Source organism: Dipteris shenzhenensis, chromosome 3 (genome assembly GCF_047967505.1).
Source record: "Dipteris shenzhenensis isolate YYH24624 ecotype China chromosome 3, Dip_SZ_1.0, whole genome shotgun sequence".
NCBI classification, from domain to species: domain Eukaryota; kingdom Viridiplantae; phylum Streptophyta; class Polypodiopsida; order Gleicheniales; family Dipteridaceae; genus Dipteris; species Dipteris shenzhenensis.
The window spans coordinates 29945092-29967485 of NC_141598.1; the positions used below are offsets into that span (position 1 = coordinate 29945092).

At 46.0% G+C, this 22394-nt stretch overlaps 2 protein-coding genes across 5 annotated transcripts in view; one reads left to right on the forward strand and one right to left on the reverse strand.

Moving 5' to 3' along the window:
* The window catches only part of LOC147903638 (uncharacterized), a 143107-nt gene that overhangs the window by 49369 nt on the left and 71344 nt on the right, over positions 1–22394 (reverse strand). For all 4 annotated transcript variants that reach the window (XM_087372898.1, XM_087372900.1, XM_087372897.1 and 1 more), the window contains exon 9: positions 8257–8299. In XM_087372898.1, coding sequence (XP_087229024.1) covers positions 8257–8299 — 43 coding nt within the window. The remainder of the gene's footprint in view (positions 1–8256; positions 8300–22394) is intronic.
* LOC147903639 (uncharacterized) lies at positions 2415–3331 on the forward strand. The gene is made up of 2 exons (XM_087373081.1): positions 2415–2495; positions 2622–3331. Exon 2 carries the CDS (start codon positions 2860–2862, stop codon positions 3205–3207), a length of 348 nt encoding a protein of 115 aa, XP_087229207.1. The 5' UTR covers positions 2415–2495; positions 2622–2859; the 3' UTR covers positions 3208–3331.

The window sequence follows — 22394 nt, forward strand, 5'->3', positions numbered from 1 at the left end:
CTACCCTCTACTCTACTCTACTCTACTCTACCCTCTACTCTAGTCTCTACCCTCTACTCTCCTCTAGCCTCTACAATCTACTCTACTCTACTCTCTACTCCCATACCATGGTCTCAAGACGTGCCGGTGGACCAAGTGGAAGCACAAAACGGGATGTATGGCAGGATACCGTTTTTATAAAGAGATATGGCACATCTGGCACGAGGAGGTCAGTATGCAAGTTTTGTGGTGACACTTTGACGGGATCTGCCCCTCCAATTCGAGCACATTTTTTATGGATCGGAGGCCAGGGTAAGAGTGCTTGCCATGCCATTCCAGAGGGGATCTTCTTGGCATATGGAGGTACCTCATCCAAATTTGCTAAGATTCGATCCCTCCTCCATCCCGTGATCACAGATCAAGTTCTTCAAGCTAATGTGTTGGTTGAGCAGCAGAAGTTGGGCATAGAGGCAACTGTCACTCTCACATCATCCCAATCAGATACCGGGAATGTGGAGTGTTCTCACTCACAGCAGGAGGGGCATGGGTATACTCCATCTACATCGACATCACAAGTTCATGGAAGTGCCTCTACTCAGCCTCTACATGGCTCCACTCCATCGGCATCCGTATCAGTTGGGCTATCCACTATGCCATCAGCTCCTCCACGGCCTCCTGCCAAGAGGCCGTGTGGTCCAGCAGCTATCACTCCGAGAGTTACTCCTATACAAGCTGCTTGGACACCACGCCTGAAGCAAGAGGCTGCAATTGCAGAGGAGCAGTTTTTCTACGCTTGCAATATTCCCTTCAATGTTGCAAGGACTCTTGCCTACAAGAAGTTTTATCATGCACTTGTAGCTGCTGGTAGAGCAAGAGCATCATCCCTTACACCTGCTAGTTCTAAGACTCTCCGCACCACACGTTTGAAGAAGCAGGTGGGATTAATCAAGAAAGACATGGAGGGACTCAAGGAAGCTTGGAGTCGGTATGGATGCACCATAGTCTCCGATGGATGGAGTGACACGAAGAGGAGACACATGATTAATATCTTGGTCACTAGTTGTGTGGGAAGCATATTCTTTAGGGTGGTTGATGCCTCACATGCCGACCTTCACATCACCGGAGAGTGGATATGGGGTCATATTGAGGCAGCCATCAAGGAGGTTGGTGAGGATAATGTGGTGCAAGTCATCACCGATAATGGCTCCAACTGCAAGAGAATGGGAAGTCTTCTTGAGGAGAAGTATCCGAAGATAGTATGGACACCTTGTGCCTCACACTCTCTTGATTTGATGATGGAGGATATTGGAAAGCTGCCTTGGGTGTCTAGTGTGGTCGAAAAAGCAATGCAGCTAGTGACTTATATCACTCGTAGGCCACATGCACTGGCCCTATTCAGAAGGGAGTGTAAGTGGGAGCTATTGAGACCCTCAAAGACACGCTTTGGCTATATCTTCCTGATTCTTAGCAGGTATGATTCATGAATCATGATTCAATTTTCATCATTCAAAGATCAATTCCTCAAATTATTCATTGTTTAAATTTGTTTAAACTTTATCATTTGTAAGCTGGTTAAGACCAAAGAGAGCCTTCGTCGCATGATGACCAGTTCAAATTGGCTGGATTGGAGTGACTCGAGATTGCCTGCTGGACAGAATGTCGAGGTGATTGTCTTTGACAATCAGTTTTGGCAGGAAGCCCTTTGCATTCAGATGTCCATAGAGCCCTTGTACTTCGTGCTTCGACTCTTTGACCATGAGGGTTGTACTATGGGCTTGCTATATGAGTTCATGCTGAAGCTTCGAAAAGCAACAGAGGATTGTCCTATTGAGATCCTCAACCAGAGCAGGTACATATAAGTTGAAACTTGTAAGTTTAATACTCAGTTCTCCTAGCTCTAGAGTCTAGCCTCTAACTTGATTTCTTTTGGTAAATTTTCAGAAAGGATGACATATTAGGAATTTGGAGGAAGAGATGGGATTGGTTTCATAGGCCAATCCACACTGTTGCACATATGCTCCATCCCTTGTGGAAGGAGCCTGCTAAATGGAATGATCGGGTGCTTGTGAACGGATGGACCCAATACTTAGAGAAAGTATGCGACTCGTCGGTCCAGAATAGGTGAGGTAGCATGGCATACAAGTTTGCAGCCTGCTCACTACTAACTTCTAAGTGCTTTCAACTTTGTATTTACTATTATCATTTATGATTTATCTAATTATTTATATTGTCTTCTTCTGTATTGCAAATTGCAATAGCATTGAAGAGGACATAGTGGAGTTCCATAATGACATGGGTCATTTCTCCCGTGCAATTGCCAAGGAAAGAGACAACAGGCTCTTGGCTCTTACTTGGTGGGAGAATTTGGGATTTTGAATCCCTCATTGCAGAACTTAGCTCTCCGCATCCTTTCGCAAGATTGCACATGGTCGCATCCTTTCGCAAGATTGCACATCAGGTCCAGCTGAGAGGATATGGAGCATATGTGCAGACATACACACCAGGAAGAGAAACAAGTAAGTTCTAACTTCTTATAGTTCTTATTTATAGGCTATATAGTATAGCGTCAAGCTTGTAACATTTTGAAAAACAATTCTTAAGTCGTGAGAATTGACTTCTTTATGCTTTGTAAACTATGTCAGGTTGAGCGTGGAGCAGCTCAATAGGTTAGTATATGTCAATGCCAACCTACATCTACTTGAGAAGTACAGGTCTGCAGATGGTACCGGTAGCATCGAGTGGAAGCCCAAGCAAGTCAATCCTGACAAGATCAAGCTAGAACATGTCGGCATGTCCATCATCCAGCACAGTCGAGAGAATGATGATGCTTACGAGTTCTTGCGATAGGATATGCTTCGATTCCGACGTTAGACACGTTCGATGGCTCAAGCTCGTGCACCACGAGTACGTGCTGCTACTGTTGCAGAGGATACAGGGACACCCCAGATTCGTGGTTATCAACGTCGAGCACGAGCCTCACGAGGGGGATCACAGGTATCTGTTCTTGCATCGTCATCCCGAGGACGTCCAGGCAGAGATGAGCCAGAGGAGGAGGCGGCATTGGTAGACAGTGCGGACTCAGAGGACTCAGATCAGTTGCGAGCCCCTACTTGGTTCGAGGGTGGCACTTCCTCTTCCTCCACAGAGGATGTAGATCCATCTGCTGATTCCAATGCTGATGATGACAGTGATGAGGCAGCAGATCTTGGAGAGGGCAGCGGTCCCTAGCTCTAGAGAGTCGAGACTAGACTCTAGAGTGTATTGTGTACACTGCAGTTGTTAGCAGCTGGCTTGCAGGCGACAGGCTTTGATTATGTATACAGTTTACACCATACAATTACCAGTATATCATTATGGCATGTTACATGTATGATGTAAACAGTAATACATAATACATTTTGTTATATTTTAAATCTTGAATCTTGAATCTTGAAATTTGATTTTGAAATTTGAATTATAAAGTTAGAAGTTTATTGTTTGAACTATGGGCCATGGCATATGCTAGCAACCATATGCACTTGCAACTAATTAGTTAATAGTAATTTGTAAACTGGAAGATCTGTGTCTTTGTAAACCTCAATCTATAGGCTGCATGACGCATCTTTTTACTCTTTCAACTGTGTAATATGTGTGTGCAATGTGCATTGTGTGCACAATATGGATATCTGAGAGCTCTTTTGAGAGGAGTCTGAGAGCTCTTTTGAGAGAGAGAGAGAGAGAGAATCTGAAGACAATTATTTATGAAGTATATTATATATATAACTTCTATAAAATAAGTATTTTTAGGCGTTTCTAGACGAAACACCTGTAAAAATCTAGAAACGTGTTTCTAGAAACGTTTCTTGTGACACTGGCTACGTGAGAGAATGCTCATGGAGGGTGCAGAAGCCAAGGTAGAGGAGACAAAAGCAAAGGCCTTGCAGGCATGAGAGCAAGCTGAGGCTATTAAAAAAATGGCAGAGATGGAAAGGCATAGAAGAAAAGAAGCACATCAAGCTGCTGTATAAGTAGCTTGATGACGTTAGAATGGATGGGGACAAAGCGGAGCAAGAGCTAATAGGGATGAAAAAAGTTTGTGAAGATCAGAGAGCCAAAAAGGAGGCTCTTTACGAATGGCTCTGTAAAATGTGAAATGCATTGAACGTCGATAAAGACGAAAAGGTCCTTTTCGATTTAGAGTAAATGCCTTTTGGGTTAACTAATGCTCCTGCTACGTTCATGACTTTAATGAACAATGTGCTTGGACCATGCCTAAGCAAATTTGTAGTCATGTTTCTAGATAATATTCTTATCTTTAGTGAGTAATCACCAGCATTTGGAGGACTTGTAGTTTTCAAATTGCTCACGCAACATAACTCATATGCTAAACAAACTAAGTGTGAATTAATTTATGGGGACGTGAAGTATTTGGATCATATTACCTCTAGGGAAGGAATACATATGGATCCAGGTAAAATCAAAGCCGTTATGAAGTAGACAAGTCATATTATGCTAGAAGAATTCCAATAGTCCTTGGTCTTTCTGGTTACTACCAAAGATTTGTCAAGGATTATCAAGGTTGCAGGTCCATGATGCAGGAGCTTAAGGGAAAGGGAAGCACCTTTACTTGGACTGAGGAAGCTGAAAGATGTTTTCAGCTTATTAAACAGTAATACCATTTGTCCCAGTTAGAGAGGGGTTGATCCTCAAGGACCTTTCAAACTTGAAACTGATGGGAATGGTAGAGTTGTGGGTGCTGTGTTTATCTACGATGGAGGACCGGTTGCTATTGAAAGCAAGAAACGAGACCCAGTTCAAAAAAATTACTCTGCATATGAGAAAGTACTCTATGCCATCATTCATGCTCTAAAAACATAGAGGCACTATTTGTACCGTGCTAAGTTTGAGATTCTCTTTCATCAAGAGAGTGGTGCAATCAGCTCAACTTGAAAGGCCGATAGGCCATATGGACTGAAAGCTCATCTTCAAGCCATCAAGTTGCACGACTAGAGCAAGTGAACAAAACAACTAAAGCAATTGATTGCAAGAGCTTCAATACATAAAGAATGCAATTGAGCTAACCACAATGATCAAAACTCCATCAATTCATCTCCAAGCTGTTGAAACACTGAAAGGAAAGAGTAGAGTGGACACAAAATCAGAGTACTTGCATATAGAATGAAGAAGAAAGAGGTCCTTAAGTAGGCACCTCATACAAGGTCACTGACATCACTGATGACCTCAAAGCTCCACAATCATCTCCTCAATCTGCTCCTAGATTCACTCAATCATCCTATGTGGCTTTTCCACCACCTAACTGTGCTTGTGGGCACCTAACTGTGCCTCTAGCACTCACACATAGAAACATAAGGTGTGCCTGAGGCATACACCTTGAGATATCCCAACAAACCCCCCCTCAAGGAAATGCCTCTGGCTATGTCAAGGATACATCTAGTCTCATAGTTTCTCATGCCATCTCATGGTGGTCAAGGATAAATCTATGGCTAGGTTCTCATGCTAGCAAGGGTTTCCTTGGGTGTAAGGTAAACAGAAAGGGATACAAACAGACCTTCCAATGGTTATCTCTCCTGCATGTACATGCACACAATGTCTGTAGGAGGTACCATGGAACAAACATACACATGGCCTACATCATAAGGTGACCAGAGGTGTTTACAAAACACACAAAACACAACACACAATAATTTATTTTCATTCATTTTGGAGGACTATCCAGACTGAGTACCTTGACATAAAAAGAGTGATCTGGAGCATACATAGAGATGATTTAAAATGCATAATCTTCATGGGATGCCTCATCTTGTGGAGGCAAATTCACTGTAAGTAGATTTGCATTTTTTGTCTTTGCTTTGTCTCTGCAGAACTTCTCACTATGGTTGTTTTTGCCACAGTGCTTACATGGATTAACTTTGAAGCAGTCCTTTGAAAGGTGATTTGTCTTTCCACAGTGATTGCAAGGAGAATACTTGCCCTTCTGGAATTTCATAACATAAGCAGTGTCATTGCCTTTCCTTAACTCCATGTGTCTTTCTTCTTCTTGGAGAGCTGAGATAATGCCTTCAAGGTTTGGATTGGGAAGATTCTTCAAAGTGCTTACAATATGATCAAAGCTTTCAGGCATACTCTTAAGTAGTACTGCCATAGCATCATCAGGGGTGATAGGAGAGTTGATAGAAGCTAACTGAGTCATAAGACTCCGCATACAGTTGACATGGGCAGCTAAAGTAGTATCACTTGCCATCTTTAATTCAAAGAAAGAAATTTTAAGTGATAGTTTAGAAATATGAGAGCTTGCACCAAAAATCAAATCTAGCTTCTGCCATGCTTCCGATGGAGACTCCAAGTCAGATATATGATGTATGTAATCATCACCCAAAGCTAAAGCAATTATACCATATGCTTTTTCTTCTCTTGCTGGATCCCTTGCCGGTCGTGTCGGAGCTGAAGATTCCCCAGCATTTGAGGCCGTAGAAGAAGCGGTAGGAGAAGGTTTGACAAGTCCCCATAAGTTCTCCCGCATTAATGCAAATTTTACCTTCATTTGCCATGTATGAAACCCCTTTCCATTGAACTTCTCAAGATTATATAAAGTAGCCATGAGAGGGTCTAACCCAGATATTGGGCAGTGTCTATCTCTCTTACAAGGCAAAAAGAACTGCAATACTTCCAAAGTATAGCCACTTGTTGTAGCAAATAGTAGTGACTAGTTTTCAAACAATGATGCTACTTTTTATATGCTTCATAGAAGTGGATGAAATAACCACTTTCCAATCACAACCAGGTCTAGCAAGTCAAAACAAAACTGAAGCAACACTTGTAATGAAGTTATTAAAAACTTCAAAAGACCAGAAATGCTAGAGTAGCATTTTATGTAGCATCATTTTTCAAAAGCATGTAAAAACTGTCAAAACTAGAGAGCTGAACTTGGAGGGCTCATAGCACACTCTTCAAAGCAAAAGAAAGGGGGCTTTCTGAGGCAAAAGAAAGCTGATATACCACAGTAGATCCTCTGGGAAGAAGAGGCGAAAAAACGCGTCAGGTCGCCTTCACCTTCTTGAACAAAGTCGACTGGTTTTTCTCTGTTTTCTCCTTCAATATGCAGCCATTGTTCAGCACAAGGTAGCTCTAGGTATGTAGAAGCTTGCCCTGGAAGGAATTAAGAAAAGACAGAGCAGGTGCAGAGAAAACGCAGAAGAGAAAAACGACGACTTTTCTGCAATGGCGACCAGCAGCGCGGGTTGTTCTCCAATTGCTTGCAGCCCGAAGTTCGCCCTAACAAGAGGGATCTACAGCAGAAAGGGTGTGGGAAATGGTTGAGGATTGAAGGAGAACAAGCTCAAGCAAAATTTTTGGAGAAGAGGGAGAGATGGTGAAGAAGAAGAAGAAGAAGATGATGATGATGTGGCAAAAATGGGCTCAAGGGGGATGAAATGGCTCTGATACCATGTTGAAACACTGAAAGGAAAGAGTAGAGTGGACACAAAATCAGAGTACTTGCATATAGAATGAAGAAGAAAGAGGTCCTTAAGTAGGCACCTCATACAAGGTCACTGACATCACTGATGACCTCAAAGCTCCACAATCATCTCCTCAATCTGCTCCTAGATTCACTCAATCATCCTATGTGGCTTTTCCACCACCTAACTGTGCTTGTGGGCACCTAACTGTGCCTCTAGCACTCACACATAGAAACATAAGGTGTGCCTGAGGCATACACCTTGAGATATCCCAACACAAGCCGTCTACCTTACATGATAGATAGATTGTTGATTCAGATCCGTTGTCAAGATGGAAGTTCTTTTATATCAAATGAAATTTAAAAGCCACAAAACCTATTTACTTCTTGTCCAATCAAAACTTCTAAAATAAAAAAGAATTATCAAATCAAAAACCTGAAAGATAATAATGAAGATTAACTCATATAAAAACATACAGCATGACATTGTTGAACATATAGCACCATCTAAGCTTGACGATCAAAACTAATCAGTTCATGTAGGCCTTCTAGATTCTTTGTAGATTAATTGTTGAAATGGGAACCTTTGTCAAAGCCCAAATTCTCTTTGTCCCAAGAATTTCATAAGGACACAAACCTATTTAGCACCTGCCCACCAAACCTCCTTATAAAGAAGTAACAATTAAATTACTAACTTGAAATAATGACGATAAAACTAGTATAAATATATACAGCATTACGTGATTAACAATACAATGCCATCTAAGGTTGCTAAATGTGAATGTGATTCTACCACTTGAGTGGATATTCGGAGAACAAACCTCATATTTCAAACAATTTGTCCATCTTGAAACGGCTGTCCACCTGCAAGGTATCAAAATAGAAACTGTTTTCAAAGATCTGTTTTTTTCAAGTCACCACTAACAACCTTTGCAATGAGATAACCATCTCAAACATGTAACTATTCAAATGGGCACACTAGAAAGGAGGCTTTGGTTAGGGGGGAAAGATGTTCCACCCTTTCCTTTTCGGAATAAAGAGACAGAGAGACATATCATGAGTCCACATTCCCATGCAACCAAATATCAGGATACGAACAATCATTACATCCTACTGAAAGGAGGACGAGGACATGGAGGGAGAAGAGGATTGGGAAGCACATGACACAATTCCAAGGACCAACCACAGATACAGACTAGGACTAACTTCATCCTCACCATCGTCTAATCAAAGGACAACACATTTCTACTGCTTTTTTTTTTTTGCAAAAAGAGACTTCTATTAAGTATTAAAGAAAACTGTTAAAGCAAGCTCCATACGGGATACACCATGCAATGCATGAAAAGATCAAGAGCCAAAAAGAAAGGATTGGGGCTGATAGTGCCACTCAAATCGGTAGAAACCTCCGAGAAAAAGGGAGAATCCCTCCAAACTCGAAGAAATACAGTCCTCCTAGAAGAGGCTGCCCGTGAAAGGCCCTGCATGCTAGCCCATATGGCTATCAAAGTGGGAACCGTGTCACTCCAAATACCCGTGAACACCTGTGATGGGTGTATCTGGGTACCATCCAAGGCCTCTGTGCATTTGGCTCCCCAAATGTGCCAAGAGGAAATGCTAGCCAAAATCTCCCAAGAGGTGTCCACTGAAGCATGCGAAGCTATGAAGGGAGTAAGTGGTACATTCTGAAGAGAGCAGAGCTCTATCACTTGCCGGCGGATCAAGAGTGCCCAAGAAGAAGGCTCACCCTCATAAAACACCTGGGGCCCAGTAAGGTATAACCATTCAACCGAGCCCCAAGTCATGAAGAAAGGGGAAGTATGAAAAATGCTGAGTATCCGAGCAACCCCTTTCCAAACAATCCTCGCCTGACTGCAGTCCCAAAGGCAATGTCGCACTGACTCCTTTGCAGAATGACAGCGAGGGCAAGTGGGATCAGGCCCAAATCGTGATCTCCACAGGTTCACTACAATCCCTGCATGAATAGAAAGCCAAAAGAAAAGAGTGATCTTTCTATTTCTGAGGGATTTCCAAAGCCTCCTCCAAAAATTCCTACGCAAATCTGTGGTGATGAAGAAGTTGTCCCAATGGGGAGCTCTAGAGGGAATCCAACCCCTACTGCTCAGCTGAATTTCTACCCTGCTTGACTCACACTGCACCAACAATTGGACCTTGCGCTCTATTGTTTTTCTTCAGTTAGCAAGAAAAGAAGTTAGACTCTCCCTTCTTGGATTTTATGTATTGTACTACATTTAGACCAACTCTGCTTCTAAAGGCATTACGCCCCCCCCCCTCTCTCTCTCTTTCTCTCTCTCTCTATCTCTCACCCTTTCTCAGCCCAAACTCTCCTCTCTGTCAATCCTCTCTCAGCGCAACCTCTCTCTCTCTCTCTCTCTCTCTCTCTCTCTCTCTCTCTCTTTATTCCGATTCTCTGTCAACTCCTGACTCTTGATTCAGATTCAGATTTTCTCTATTCTATTCTATTTAGACACTAGATTAGTACTTGGTAGGGGCTTTAGCTCACCCCCTTGCCCCAACCCACAGAGGCTTGTATGAGATCTTTTTGATGTTGTATCACTCTGTCCCATAGACCCGCGAGGTCTTCCAAGGACGTTACTCTCTCTCTCTCTCTCTCTTTCTCTCTCTCTCTCTCTCTCTCTCTCTCTCTCTCTCTACCCACACACCAAGACCAAGTTTTATCGCGACCACTTCCTGAGTGTATCAGAGGAGGGATTCATTATCAGACCCCAATATCTCGAGGGTAGAGGAGTCTCCCATGCACCGAGGATTTCCATTGGTCAGATGTGGGTTTCGTCCCACCAGCTGAGGATCGAGGCAGGGAGAGCAGCAGGTATACCCAAAGAGCAGCGGGTTTGCATGCTACGTATGCTAGGGGCGGTTGAGATAGAGGAGCATTTTCTTTGTGTTTGCCCAGCCTACTACGAGATTTGGAGGCGCTACCGTTGTCTCTACCTAGAGGGGAGTAGCTTCGGTCCTTTGTCACGACTGATCCATTTCCATGACCAAGTCTGCATCAGGCTTTATTTGATGGAGATGTGACGACACAGGGAGACACTTCTACGGCATATCAGAGAGCAGCAGGGGATGGTCAGACCACTACAGGACATAAAGGGTGATCGGGCATAGCCACACGTCACAGACTTCCATACATTTGAGTCAGCCTCCGGACACAGTGGAGTGGAGGAGAAAGAGCTAGCCAATATGAGAGCAGTCTGGATGAGCATCCGGCACAATACCCCCGAGAGAGGGGCACAGAGGCCACATGTGCAATAGAGAGCCTCCAGAATACACTCTATCTTCGGTTTCGTCCCAGCGCTAGGATAGATAGATTGATTGATATATCCCACTCTGCAGTTGTAGTTGACTTTTTTTCTATGATTATGTTTTTGTTAGCATAGATTAGTACTCAGCAAGGGTCCTAGCGTACCCTTTGCTTCAGCCCACTGAGGCTTGTATGAGTTCGCTTTTTCTGTGCACTTTGTCCCATAGGCCCGTGAGGCCTCCCATGGACCTCTCTCTCTCTCTCTCTCTCTCTCTCTCTCTCTCTCTCTCTCCCCCCCCCGTCCATAGCTCCCCGTACCTCTTCGTACGCTCGTACACCGTACCTCTCGCTCAGCCGCTTAGCCCTCTGTACAGGTTGCGTACAGCTCTGCCTGTTCATGTAAGCCGTACCTCCCGCTCAGCCCGTCGTCCAAGTCCCATACAACCTCCGCTCAGTTTTTCGTACAGATGTCGTAAGCTTCCTTACAAGGTCCGCCCAGCTCCCGTACAACCTCCGTGTCGTACACTTTCTCTCTCCCGTAGTACCTCTTCGTTAGCCAAATAGCTGGACAGCCCTTTCCCTCACCCAAGGCTTCGAGTTCGGCCCCAAGCTGAGCTGAGCCCTTGGCTCAGCTTGGGGGTTAGCTTCAACAAAAGGGCACCAAGATTGCACTGACCATTATGGAGCTCCCAAAGATGAAGGCTTTTCCCTCTACACTGATTAGAAAACCCTCCTACACTGACATTGCAGCCTCCACATTGACACCCAACCCCTAGCACTGCACTACAAGCAGAGGATTGGATCTGATCCACAGGAGCATATATACTTTCTACAGCAAGATCTGAGAGAGCTCAGGCTTATGGTTGCAGCCCTTGGAAGAAAGGTGAAGGAGATGGAGAACGAAGGCAAGCAAGAAATTATTGCAGAGGTCATACAAAAATGCAGCACATCTCCACCAGCACCAACACTTGTCTCCACGGTTGGAGAGATGATCACCATTCAGATAAGCTCATGCAAGAAAGAAATGGCCATGGTGGCCAACAGCAAAATTAATAAAACAGATTTCTATGCAGAAGTAAAAGAGCAAGAAGCCATAACACATAATAAGAAAATATTGTGCATTGCAGGACTACCAAAGGATAGTCTTGGGTGTTTTCATGATGAGGAGGGACACAGAGAAGAAGAGAAATTTACATGTCTCAAGAAGGGGATACCACAAATAGAATGGGATGAAAGTGGCATCACAAAAGGGGACACAAGTGCAAGTTTATTTCAATGAGAGGGCAGGACGAGTTTAAGATTCTGTGACAGACAAACAAGCTGAAAGGTACATGGGTATGGATGTTTGACAAGCTCACTCGACTCAGATCAAACAAAGGAATGCTGAACTTACTAGTGTGAAGGATGCACGCAAAGCAGGAAAATGGTCAATCTACCATGATGGAATGGCTCCAATTAGAGACTTCAAATCTAAACATAAAGACCCTCAGTCTTAAACTGATGTAAATGCAGGCCACTTTTGGTATAAAACTAGAACTTATATGTGTACTAAATAATGTCGAGGTGAGATGCCATGAACAATCCTCGACTCTCTGAGTTTCAGAGATGTAGTAGCTACACTTTTTTTGGTGTGTACTTTGCCTCATAGTCCCGTGAGGGCTTCTGAAGACGTTAATATAATCTCTCTCTCTCTCTCTCATATCCTTGCGCCCCGAGCCCCTCCCATTCACACCCCGCACTACACTACCTATCATGATATACACTTTGATCATAACCTCTCACCTGATTACTCAGCCCACCTAGCCTCCCTCCTCAGACACATAGACACCATACCCTCTCTAGATCACCAAGCCACCCTTATCACCCACTCCCTTCACAATGCAGCCCGCCACATTTTTCCTTCCACTACTCGGTCCACCCGCCCTCCACCCGCTGGCTCCACCCCTTGCAATAGCTGGTATGATGACGAGTGTAAATCATTACGCCGCACACTCCGACTCACGACCCAGCGAAACGCTAGGGCCAACCCACATCTCACCAGCGATTATCGTCCACTAGTCCGTCGCAAGAAGCTAGCCTTCCTGCGCCAGAATGAGAATACCCTACTGAACATTCTGTTTAGTAGCAACTCCAAGGATTTCTGGAGGAATTTCCTAGAACGCCGATCCCCCTCCCCCCTCACAGACACTTCCCTCTGGTACTCCTACACACGTACACTCTATGATATCCCTGATCAGCCTCCTCCCGACCTCTCAGCCAACCCCCGCCCCACTTCTTGCACCCTCTTCACAACCCAGGGAGTCACCCACGCAGCGCTTAAGCTTCACAACGGCCGAGCTAAGGATCATGAGGGCCTATGCACAGAGTTTGTTGCCTATGGCATCAAAACTCTAGCCCCCATCCTGGCAACGCTGTTCAATGAAGCTGTCTGCCACGGGTTTCCCAGAGCCTGGACCCTGAACACTATCACACCCATCCACAAAGTAGGAGATCCCATGGATCCAGGGAATTACAGGACCATCATGATTGGACATGTTATGTCCAAGATCTATGCATCAGTGTTAGATGGCGAGGTTAGTGCTCGCGTAGAGGTACAGGGGCTCAGGGCATCCGGACAGGCCGGCTTCAGGGCGGATCACTCGACTTACGATCACATTTTTACACTTAGAGGGATCATTGAGGAGGCCAGACACAGGAGACAGAGAGTATATTGTTGCTTTGTGGATTTCCGCAAGGCATTCGACATCGTTCCCCGCGCCCGACTCGTCAGACGCTTGCAGGAGTTAGGCTACGACTCGGAGGTTATCTGGGCAGTAGTAGCTCTCTACGAGCGGGTGACGGGCCAGGTCAGGATTGGCACCAGCTAGACCCCAGAGATCACGAGCACTATCGGAGTCAAACAAGGATGTCCCTTGTCACCGACTCTATTTGGCCTCTACATCGACGAGCTCGAGACCACCATCTGGACACTCGGAGGTGCAGGCTGCTCTCTTGCGGAGGCTGTCATCTAGATTCTCCTATACGCAGACGATGTAGTACTACTATCCTCTTCTGCTACTGGTCTTCAGCGACACCTGGATGGACTTCAGGTCTTCTGTGATACACATGACTTGAAGGTCAACCTTGGGAAAACCAAGGTGATGATCTTCAACACTTCCAGACCCGCTATGCACCGAGAGCAGTTCCTCTTCGCCGGCGACCCTGTTGAGATAGTTGACTCTTACACATACTTGGGCGTTGTCTTCTCAGGCCCGATCTTCACGATGCGCCCGGCCATGCAGGCCAGGATCAGCCGGGGCTACGCCGCTCTTGCCAGGCTGGAGCGACAGTGCTACCACTCCCACTTCTACGACCCGCGGACCAAGTCCTCTAGTACAGTTACCGCCCCATGGCCTCGACAGGGGGGACAGGGGGGTGGTATAGGTCCAGCACTTGCTCCTCGGCCTCGATAGAGGGGTGGTACAGGTCCAGCACCTGCTCCTCGACCTTCGCATGGCGGTCCTCCTCAGGATGGTGGTGGTACAGATCCAGCACCTGCTCCTCGGCCTCGACAAGGGGGTGGTACAGGTCCATCACCTGCTCCTCGACCCCCACCTACCTCAGGGGCACGTGACGCTCTCCAGTGGATTCCGACACGTGTGCAGATCCCTCCTTCAGTTCACGAGGCTACATTAGTGGACTCTGCTTCACCTCGAGCTGTCCCTCCAGTCTCACCTTGCACAGTCCGAGACACTGAAGCTTCGACCTCCTCCCCGGTTGCAGCTTCTTCCCTAGATCCAGCGGTGCCAGATGCTCTTCTTGAGGCAGTAGAGATCTCCGCGGCTGGGCAGACACAGGATAGAGAGCAGTCCTCACTTCCTCCCTTGGATAGGGGGAAGGGGATGGTTTACACTATTGATCCTCTTCCCTTAGAAGGGATCCTTCGCACTCCGATGTCTGGCTTGCTTCACAGGAACTCATTTTCAGCCCTGGCAGATGGTTCAGATTTCCCAGAGGAGGAGTTTGTGCCCCCTACTTTTAGGGAGCCAGTCATTGGGTTTCCTGTTGACAGGGCTTCTTCTTCAGGTAGCACGGTTCTTTCCCCTGTTGATTTTCCGCCACTTGGTTCCATCCCTCCCTCCTCGAGCAGGAGGTCTTCTCCTGTTGAGGGGTTTGTTTCCGCCACTAGGTCGGGTAAGGTGTTCCACTCTACATCCTCCCGTCGATGAGGATTATTAGTTGGAACATACAGGGCCTAGGTGGCGTCCCACATCGCCGCCGTAGACAGTTGATCCGGGATCAGCTTCATCCAGGTGTTACTGGGGGTTCCATTGATATCTTATTTATTCAAGAGCACAAGCTGGATTCTAGAGATTGTGCCAAGTCAGGCAAGTTGCTTTCTAGCCATACTTTTTGGCCGCCTGCCTTGGGCACCAAGGGGGGCACTTCTATTTCAGTTTCGCAGTCGGTTCTCCCCTTAGTTGTTGGACACGGAGTCATTATTCCCTCTAGAGCTCAGTGGATTATTCTTTTCATTGGAGGGCATAAGGTTGGTTTCCTTAACCTGTATGCCTCCAACATTAGAGGGGAACGTGTCCTTATGTGGAAGACTTTGCTCTCCTGGGCCCCCATTGTGGATTCATGGGTGATTGGAGGTGACTTTAACATGGTCGAGTTACCGTCAGACAAAAAAGGGGGTAGAGAAGGCGGACTTCACTCTTTGGAGAGAGCAGCTTGGGATGCCTTCCTTTTTCACTTCTGTGGCAGAGATACTTGGTGTGATGATGCCTTTCTTATTCAGCCACAGTCCCTCCTGTTCTCTTGGTCGAACAGGAGGCAGCAGATGCCTATTCATGCACGCATTGACAGATTCTATGTAGATGACTGGGCACTAGACAGAGATGGATCGGTATGCATTGCTGCTGGGGTTTCCACTTCAGACCACTTTCCTGTTGTGCTGGCTATCTCAGAGCCTCACTTGAGAGGCCGGTCTGCCAGCATCAGGATTCCAGATGCCTTTTACACAGAGGAGGACCTTACAGAGGCAGCCCTGCAGATATGGGTTTCTAATGTCCAGGGTGGGCAGCCATATCCATCACATGTAGCCGTTGCCCTTTCTGGTATTAGCAACTTCTACCGCTCAGTTGCTTGTACCAAAAGACGAGATATTCTCAGATGTGAGATTGGTGTTCGCCAGCAATTGGCAGCTTTGTAGAGGGAAGACAAAAACGGCCTTTAGATGCTTGGATTCAGGAGCGCCTTGCTGCAGCAAGGGCTCATCAGCAGTTATTGCTTGATCAGAGAGCAGAGTATGCCTTTCATGCACGGGAGTCCTTCTGGATTCAGATGGGTGGTAGAGTCAATAAACACTTTTTCTCTACTCTTGGCCCTAGACATAGTAGAGAGAGTGTATCCCAGCTTATTGACTCACATGGGGTTTTACAGACAGAGCCTGATGATGTCTTACGCATAGCTTCAGATTTCTATGCCACCCTTCTTACTGCTGATCCTGAGACACATGATAAAGAGGATGCTAGATAGGCTATTTGGCAGAGCATCCTTGTGTTGGTGAATCCAGGTATGCATGTTCTACTCGATGCACCTTTCACCAACATAGAGTTCAAGACTGCACTTTCAGCCCTTCACAAGGGCAAGTGCCCAAGTTCGGATGGCCTCACCCCGTCTTTTTTCATTGCATTTTGGGATGTGATTGGAGACTATATTACTTCAGCCCTGCAGGCCATTTGGGACTCTGGCGAGATGCCTGGGTCGCTTACAGAGGGTCTCATCCACCTTATCCCAAAAGGAGGTTGCAGAAATTTAGTGTCCCTGTGGAGGCCTATCACAATTCTAGGGACTTGTTACAAGATTCTCGCCAAGGCTATCAGCCTCCGATTGCAGCCACTTCTCCCTGATCTTATTCATGACACTCAGACCGGATTTGTGCATGGCAGAACCATTTCTTATAACATTTTTTCTTTCTGGGAAGCTTCAGAGTGGGCCATGCAGAGTGGCCAGAATCTTGCCATTCTACTTTTGGATTTTGAGAAAGCTTATGACAGAGTAGATTGGGGTTTTTTGGAGGGCACCCTTCTACGCTTTGGCTTTACTGATGCTTGGATCAAAGGTGTTTCCTCTTTGTACAGATCAGCCCACAGCCAGGTACTTATTGGTGGGGTAAGGGGTGAGAGATTTCAGATTTCGAGATCAGTCCGTTAGGGATGCCCCCTTGCTCCTTTCCTTTTTTTGTTCGTGGCCGAAGCTATGAGTATCTATGTTAGATCTCAAGCTGACATCTTTGGGCTGAGACTTCCCATCAGAAGGGAAGAGGAGCTACTTGACAGTGAGTTGGCAGATGACACAGCAGTTTTCTTGGATGCCACTCCACAGACGCTCACTTCTTTCAGGACAACATTGGATTTATTTTGCTTGGCGGCAGGGGAGCAGATAAATTGGCATAAATCCAATGGCTTTTGGATCAGTGATGAGGACACTCCAGTTTGGGTATTTGACATAGGATTCACTTGGGTTTAGAGGGGTGAGCCGATCAGGTATTTGGGCTGCCAAGTCGGCTTGGATATTTCTACCACGCAGCAGTTTGCTCCCGTTTTGGAGAGCATCAAAAGGAAGCTTCTTTTTTGGAGCTCAGCCAAGCTGGATCTTGCCTCTAGAGTTGTGGTGGTCAACCAGGTTCTCTTGGCCACGGCCTGGTTTGTTTGTTCATGCTGGTGCCGTTCTAGGGACTGCATCTTTCAGCTCAGAAGACCGATCAGAAACTTTCTCTGGAGTGGGCTTGATGGCACAGCAGATGCCTTAGCCAGGGTGGCTTGGGAGACCCTCATCCTCCCTACACAGGAAGGGGGTCTCAATATTATTGATCCAGATTTACAGTGCAGAGCTTTACTTTGCAAGATGGTGGTGCGAGGACTTATGCCAGGGCAGGAACCATGGAAGGACTTTCTTATCAGCAGCATACAGAGGTGCACACCTTCTTCAGGAGGAGATTGGATGAGCAGTGTTAGGTGGATCTTCACCACAGCACACCTCAGATCACCTTCGTCCCCTCTCATGGTTGCCATTCTGAAAGCTTGGGCCAGTTTCAGAAGCACTCTTCGGAGGATTCCTCCTTCCTCTCGGGAAGAGATTGATAGGCAACCCATCATGTGGAATGACAGTATTTTAGATGATCATGGCAAACCACTGGGTGCCTCACTCTACATGCAGTGGTCCAGGTGGGAGAGGGGACCTGCATCTTCTATGGGGTCTTGGAAAGCTTTCCGCAGGCTTCCAGAGGAGACCAAATCAAGGTTGACAGGACATCTCAGAGGGAGTGCAGGGAGGATCTTGCAGATTGAGGCAGCCCTTCCAGAGGTTTGGGTAGACACAGATGATATGCCACTCACTTCCTCCACTTGGGCAGGTACTTTTTCGAGAGGCGGTGTTCCGCTTCAGGTTTTGACCTTTCGAGATACACAGGAGGATGCTTTGGTTTTAAGTGTCCAGGATGGTGGCAGATTGCTCAGGTCCACAGAGGACATCTTGCTTGAGTCTGCTTTTCAGCCTATCAGGGTTGTAGGTCTTTTGGTGCAGGGATCAGATTCAGAGTGGTTCCTAGACCCAGACCCCCGGCTACTCTCCACCGGGTCTTGGAGGCTCTCGCTCTATGGGGGAGTTCCCATCAGGTATTTGCAGTGGGACCCCGGAGAGTGGGAGTGGATTGACGCAGGGCATCGAGAGAAGAGCATCCCCTTCTTTCGTTACATGGTCAGTAATGCCAAGAGATATCAGCTCAGTAGTAGAGGTTGGAGACCTTCCAGAGTTCCTCATTGGGAGACTTTTGATATCACTGCGGATCTGCAAAGGTGCTTCTGGAGGAGACTCTGGAAATCCCACAGGAATAGAAAGATCACTATCTTCTTTTGGCTTTCTATCCATGGTGGGATTGCAGTGAACCTTTGGAGGTTCAGGTTTGGAGCCGACCCTACTTGCCCTCGCTGCCTTTCTGCTTTGGAGACTATTCAGCATTGCTTATGGGATTGCAGACAGGCGAGGATGATTTGGAGGGGGGTAGCCAGGATTTTCAGTCACTTTGCCCACTCCCCTTTTTTTATGACATGGGGCTCAGTGGCTTGGCTTTCTCTTACAGGACCTCAGGTTTTCTATGAGAGAGTTGACTCCTCTCGGGCCATTTCGGTCCGACGTCATCGGACTGAGTCCTGTTCGTTGGATGTGGTACCACACCTTCCTTGATGATTTGGAGGGGGGTAGCCAGGATTTTCAGTCACTTTGCCCACTCCCCTTTTTTTATGACATGGGGCTCAGTGGCTTGGCTTTCTCTTACAGGACCTCAGGTTTTCTATGAGAGAGTTGACTCCTCTCGGGCCATTTCGGTCCGACGTCATCGGACTGAGTCCTGTTCGTTGGATGTGGTACCACACCTTCCTTTTACAGCTGTACATGCCTTTGTGGATACTTCTTGGGAGATTCTAGCGAGCATAGCATCCTGGCATATCTGGAGAGCCAGATACACAGAGGCTTTGGAGGGTACTCAGGTTTATCCCTCGCACACATTGGCTAGTATCTGGACAGACACCGTACATACTTTGATGGCCGTATGGACGCGTATGCAGGGAGACTCCCGTGCAGCCTCAGCTAGGAGGGCTTCTTTCTTCAAGGAATGGAAGGATTCTCCTGTGGGTGACGCTATACATGTGAGCTAAGCTCTCCGTGAGAAATAAAGATAGCAGGGCTATTGCTGGAATTGTCTTCCGTCGGGTTGGTGCATGGTTGGTGATGATTCATGGATTAGGACAGCTTGAGGCATAGCTGTGTATCGTTTTCTGCTAGCTGAAGGACTTTGGGCAACCGAGACTCCATGAACTCCGTATGCAGAGATAGAGGGACCAAGGAATTGCAGGCTAAGGCGCAATGGAACGTGACCTTTCATCGATGATGGTTGTCCTAAGCGAGCTGGGTAGTGATAGAGAAGGAGAGGAGGTGGCGCTATTGCAGCTTTGTGGGAGTTACAAGCTGTTGTCCTTGATGGAAGCTTAGGAGTGTGGGTTGTGGGTTTATAGTATTCTGAGGTTGACTATTCTCTGAGTTTTGGGGGAAAGTCCAGTTCAGTTCTAAGTTTATCTGTTTCGGGCTGTGTAGGCCCGTGGCAAGCAGGACGAGGTCAAGGGTCATTTGCACCTTGCGTCCAATGCTTTAATTGTGGAGAGTGGGGACATTACAGCACACACTCTGATAAGTCTCCTCGTGCTGGAGGTGATGTTTATCCATTGCCAACAGGGTCAAATAATAGGGTGAATGATCATAGTGTAGAAGTAAAAGATGCAGGTCAGCCTAATACCTCTAGAATCCATAAAGCCACTGCAGAAGAGAAAGGGAAAGGTAAGGCAGTTACATTTGGCTTGTTGGAGTTGGAGGAAGTTAAAGATGTCATGCCATTAGGGAAGAGAGATAGAGAAGAGGAGGTTGGTCCGAGTGCAAAGAAGGGGAAGCAGTCTGAGGAGATGATGACCTACCAAAAGAAGAAGAGCAGGAAGCCCAGAAGGAAGTACAGAATTGCAAATTATCTCATGGGAAAGGAGCAAGGAGATTATGATTTGGTGGAAGATCTTTCAGCGAGGAAACCGGACATTACATTTGCCCAAATGATTGGTCTATGCCCAAAGCTTAAAAAAGAATGGAGGCGGGCTGTAAATCTAGCAAAGAAGAACTCTCATAAAGGTACAATTAAGCTAATGTATGTCTCACAGTTGCCAAATCTTTTACCTGCTGTAGAAGCCTGGCATAAAGGAAAGGGTTTTGGAGAGGCCTATATAGATGGGGTTGCACAGATTTGTGTGATTACCCAGGCTTGTGTAGAGAGATTAGGACTGAAGATATCCTGCTCCTCTAGTTATCGCATCAGAATGGCAAACCACTCCAAGGTGAAGACTTTAGGGATAGTACCTGGCCTAGAGGTTGAGGCATTCAGTGTTTCATGTCGAGTGGATTGTCATGTGATGCCTGTGGGGTTGGGAGCCTATCCTTTGATTCTTGGAAGGCCGTGGTTGAGGAAGGTAGGTGCAATTCAGAATTGGCAGAAAGGAATCTTTTTTGTACATACGAATGGGAAGAAATTGAATTTCGATATGGTAAGCAGGGCTGAAGTTTCAGATTCAGCAAGTGAAGAGGAAGAGAGAAGTGAAACCAACAGTGAGGATGAGAGCTCGGTGACTTCAGAAAGTGATGAAGGAACAATAGCATTGGTGGATTTGGTAGATGAGGATTCATAGGTAGATTTTGTGGGGTCAGCAGGGTTCAGTGAGGAAGAGGTGGATAGGTTTGAGGTTATCGAGGATTTAATGCAACCCAAATGTTCTCAAGAATCAACCCAGGTGTTAATTGAGCAATCATTGAATCCTGATCTCAATGTTGAGGAGAAAGAAGAATATTTGAAGATGTTGCAGAAATACCCCAATTTGTTTATCACCTCTTATGAGGAGATCAGGGGATTTAAAGGGAAGCCTCTGAGGATTGAGCTAAAGGAAGGTGCCAAACCTGTTTTTCAGAAAATAAGGAGATTAAGCCCGGAACAAAGAGATGTGCTGAAGGAAGAGGTAGATAAGCTTCTCAAGGCAGGAATAATTTATCCTGTAGTTCACTCTGATTGGATAAGTCATGTGGTCATAGTGCCAAAAGGTGTAGACAAATGGAGAGTCCGTGTCGATTACAAACCTCTGAATGCAGTGACAAAGAGAAACCACTATCCTCTGCCTTTTCTCGATGATATTCTTGATAAAGTGGTGGGTCATGAAATATACAGCTTGTGTGACGGATATTCAGGGTACTTCCAGATAGCCATAGCCCAGGAAGATCAAATCAAGACTACCTTCATTACCCCCTGGGGCTGTTTTTGTTACAGGAAAATGCCTTTTGGAGTTACCAACGGCCCCTCACACTATCAGGAGAATTCAGATCTGATTTTATCACCTTTCTTGGATCAATTTTGTAAAGTGTTTATTGATGACATCTGTGTCTACAGTGGAAGAAGGGAGCACTGTGGCAAGCTGGATCAGGTATTTTATGAGATTGATAATAATGGTGGTCAATTAAATCCTAAGAAGACTCAGTTAGCTCACACCAGCATTAAAATATTGGGACATATTGTATCTGAGAATGGGATTGAGCTAGATCCAGGTAAAGTAAAAGCTTTAGTTATGCTGTCCTCTCCTGAGAATACCAAGCAGATGCATACCTTTCTCCAGAAGGTGAAGTATCTATCGAGATTTATTCATATGTTATCTCAAATTTTGTATTCTCTTCAGCAGGTGGTAAAATCTTAGCCTCTGAAATGGACGACAGAGAGTGAAGAGGTGTTTGAGACAGTTAAGGAATCCTTGACTCATATTTCAAGTGTAAAGCCACCAGATTATTCCAGGACTTTTTATGTGAATCCGTCTGTAGGAGCAGATGCTATTGGTGCTATCCTTTTGCAACAAGGAGAGGGTTCCAGATATACAAGGCCAGTCTATTATGCCAGCAGGGTGAAGAGTGAAGTAGAGAGGAAGTATTCCGCGGCTGAATTGAACCTGGCTAGCCTCTTGTATGCCTATAGGAGATTTCGGTCTTATCTATTGTCAAGGCCTTTTGTGGTTCTCACCTCATGTTCACTACTGCCTCATATGTTGAATAGTACAAACATCTCCA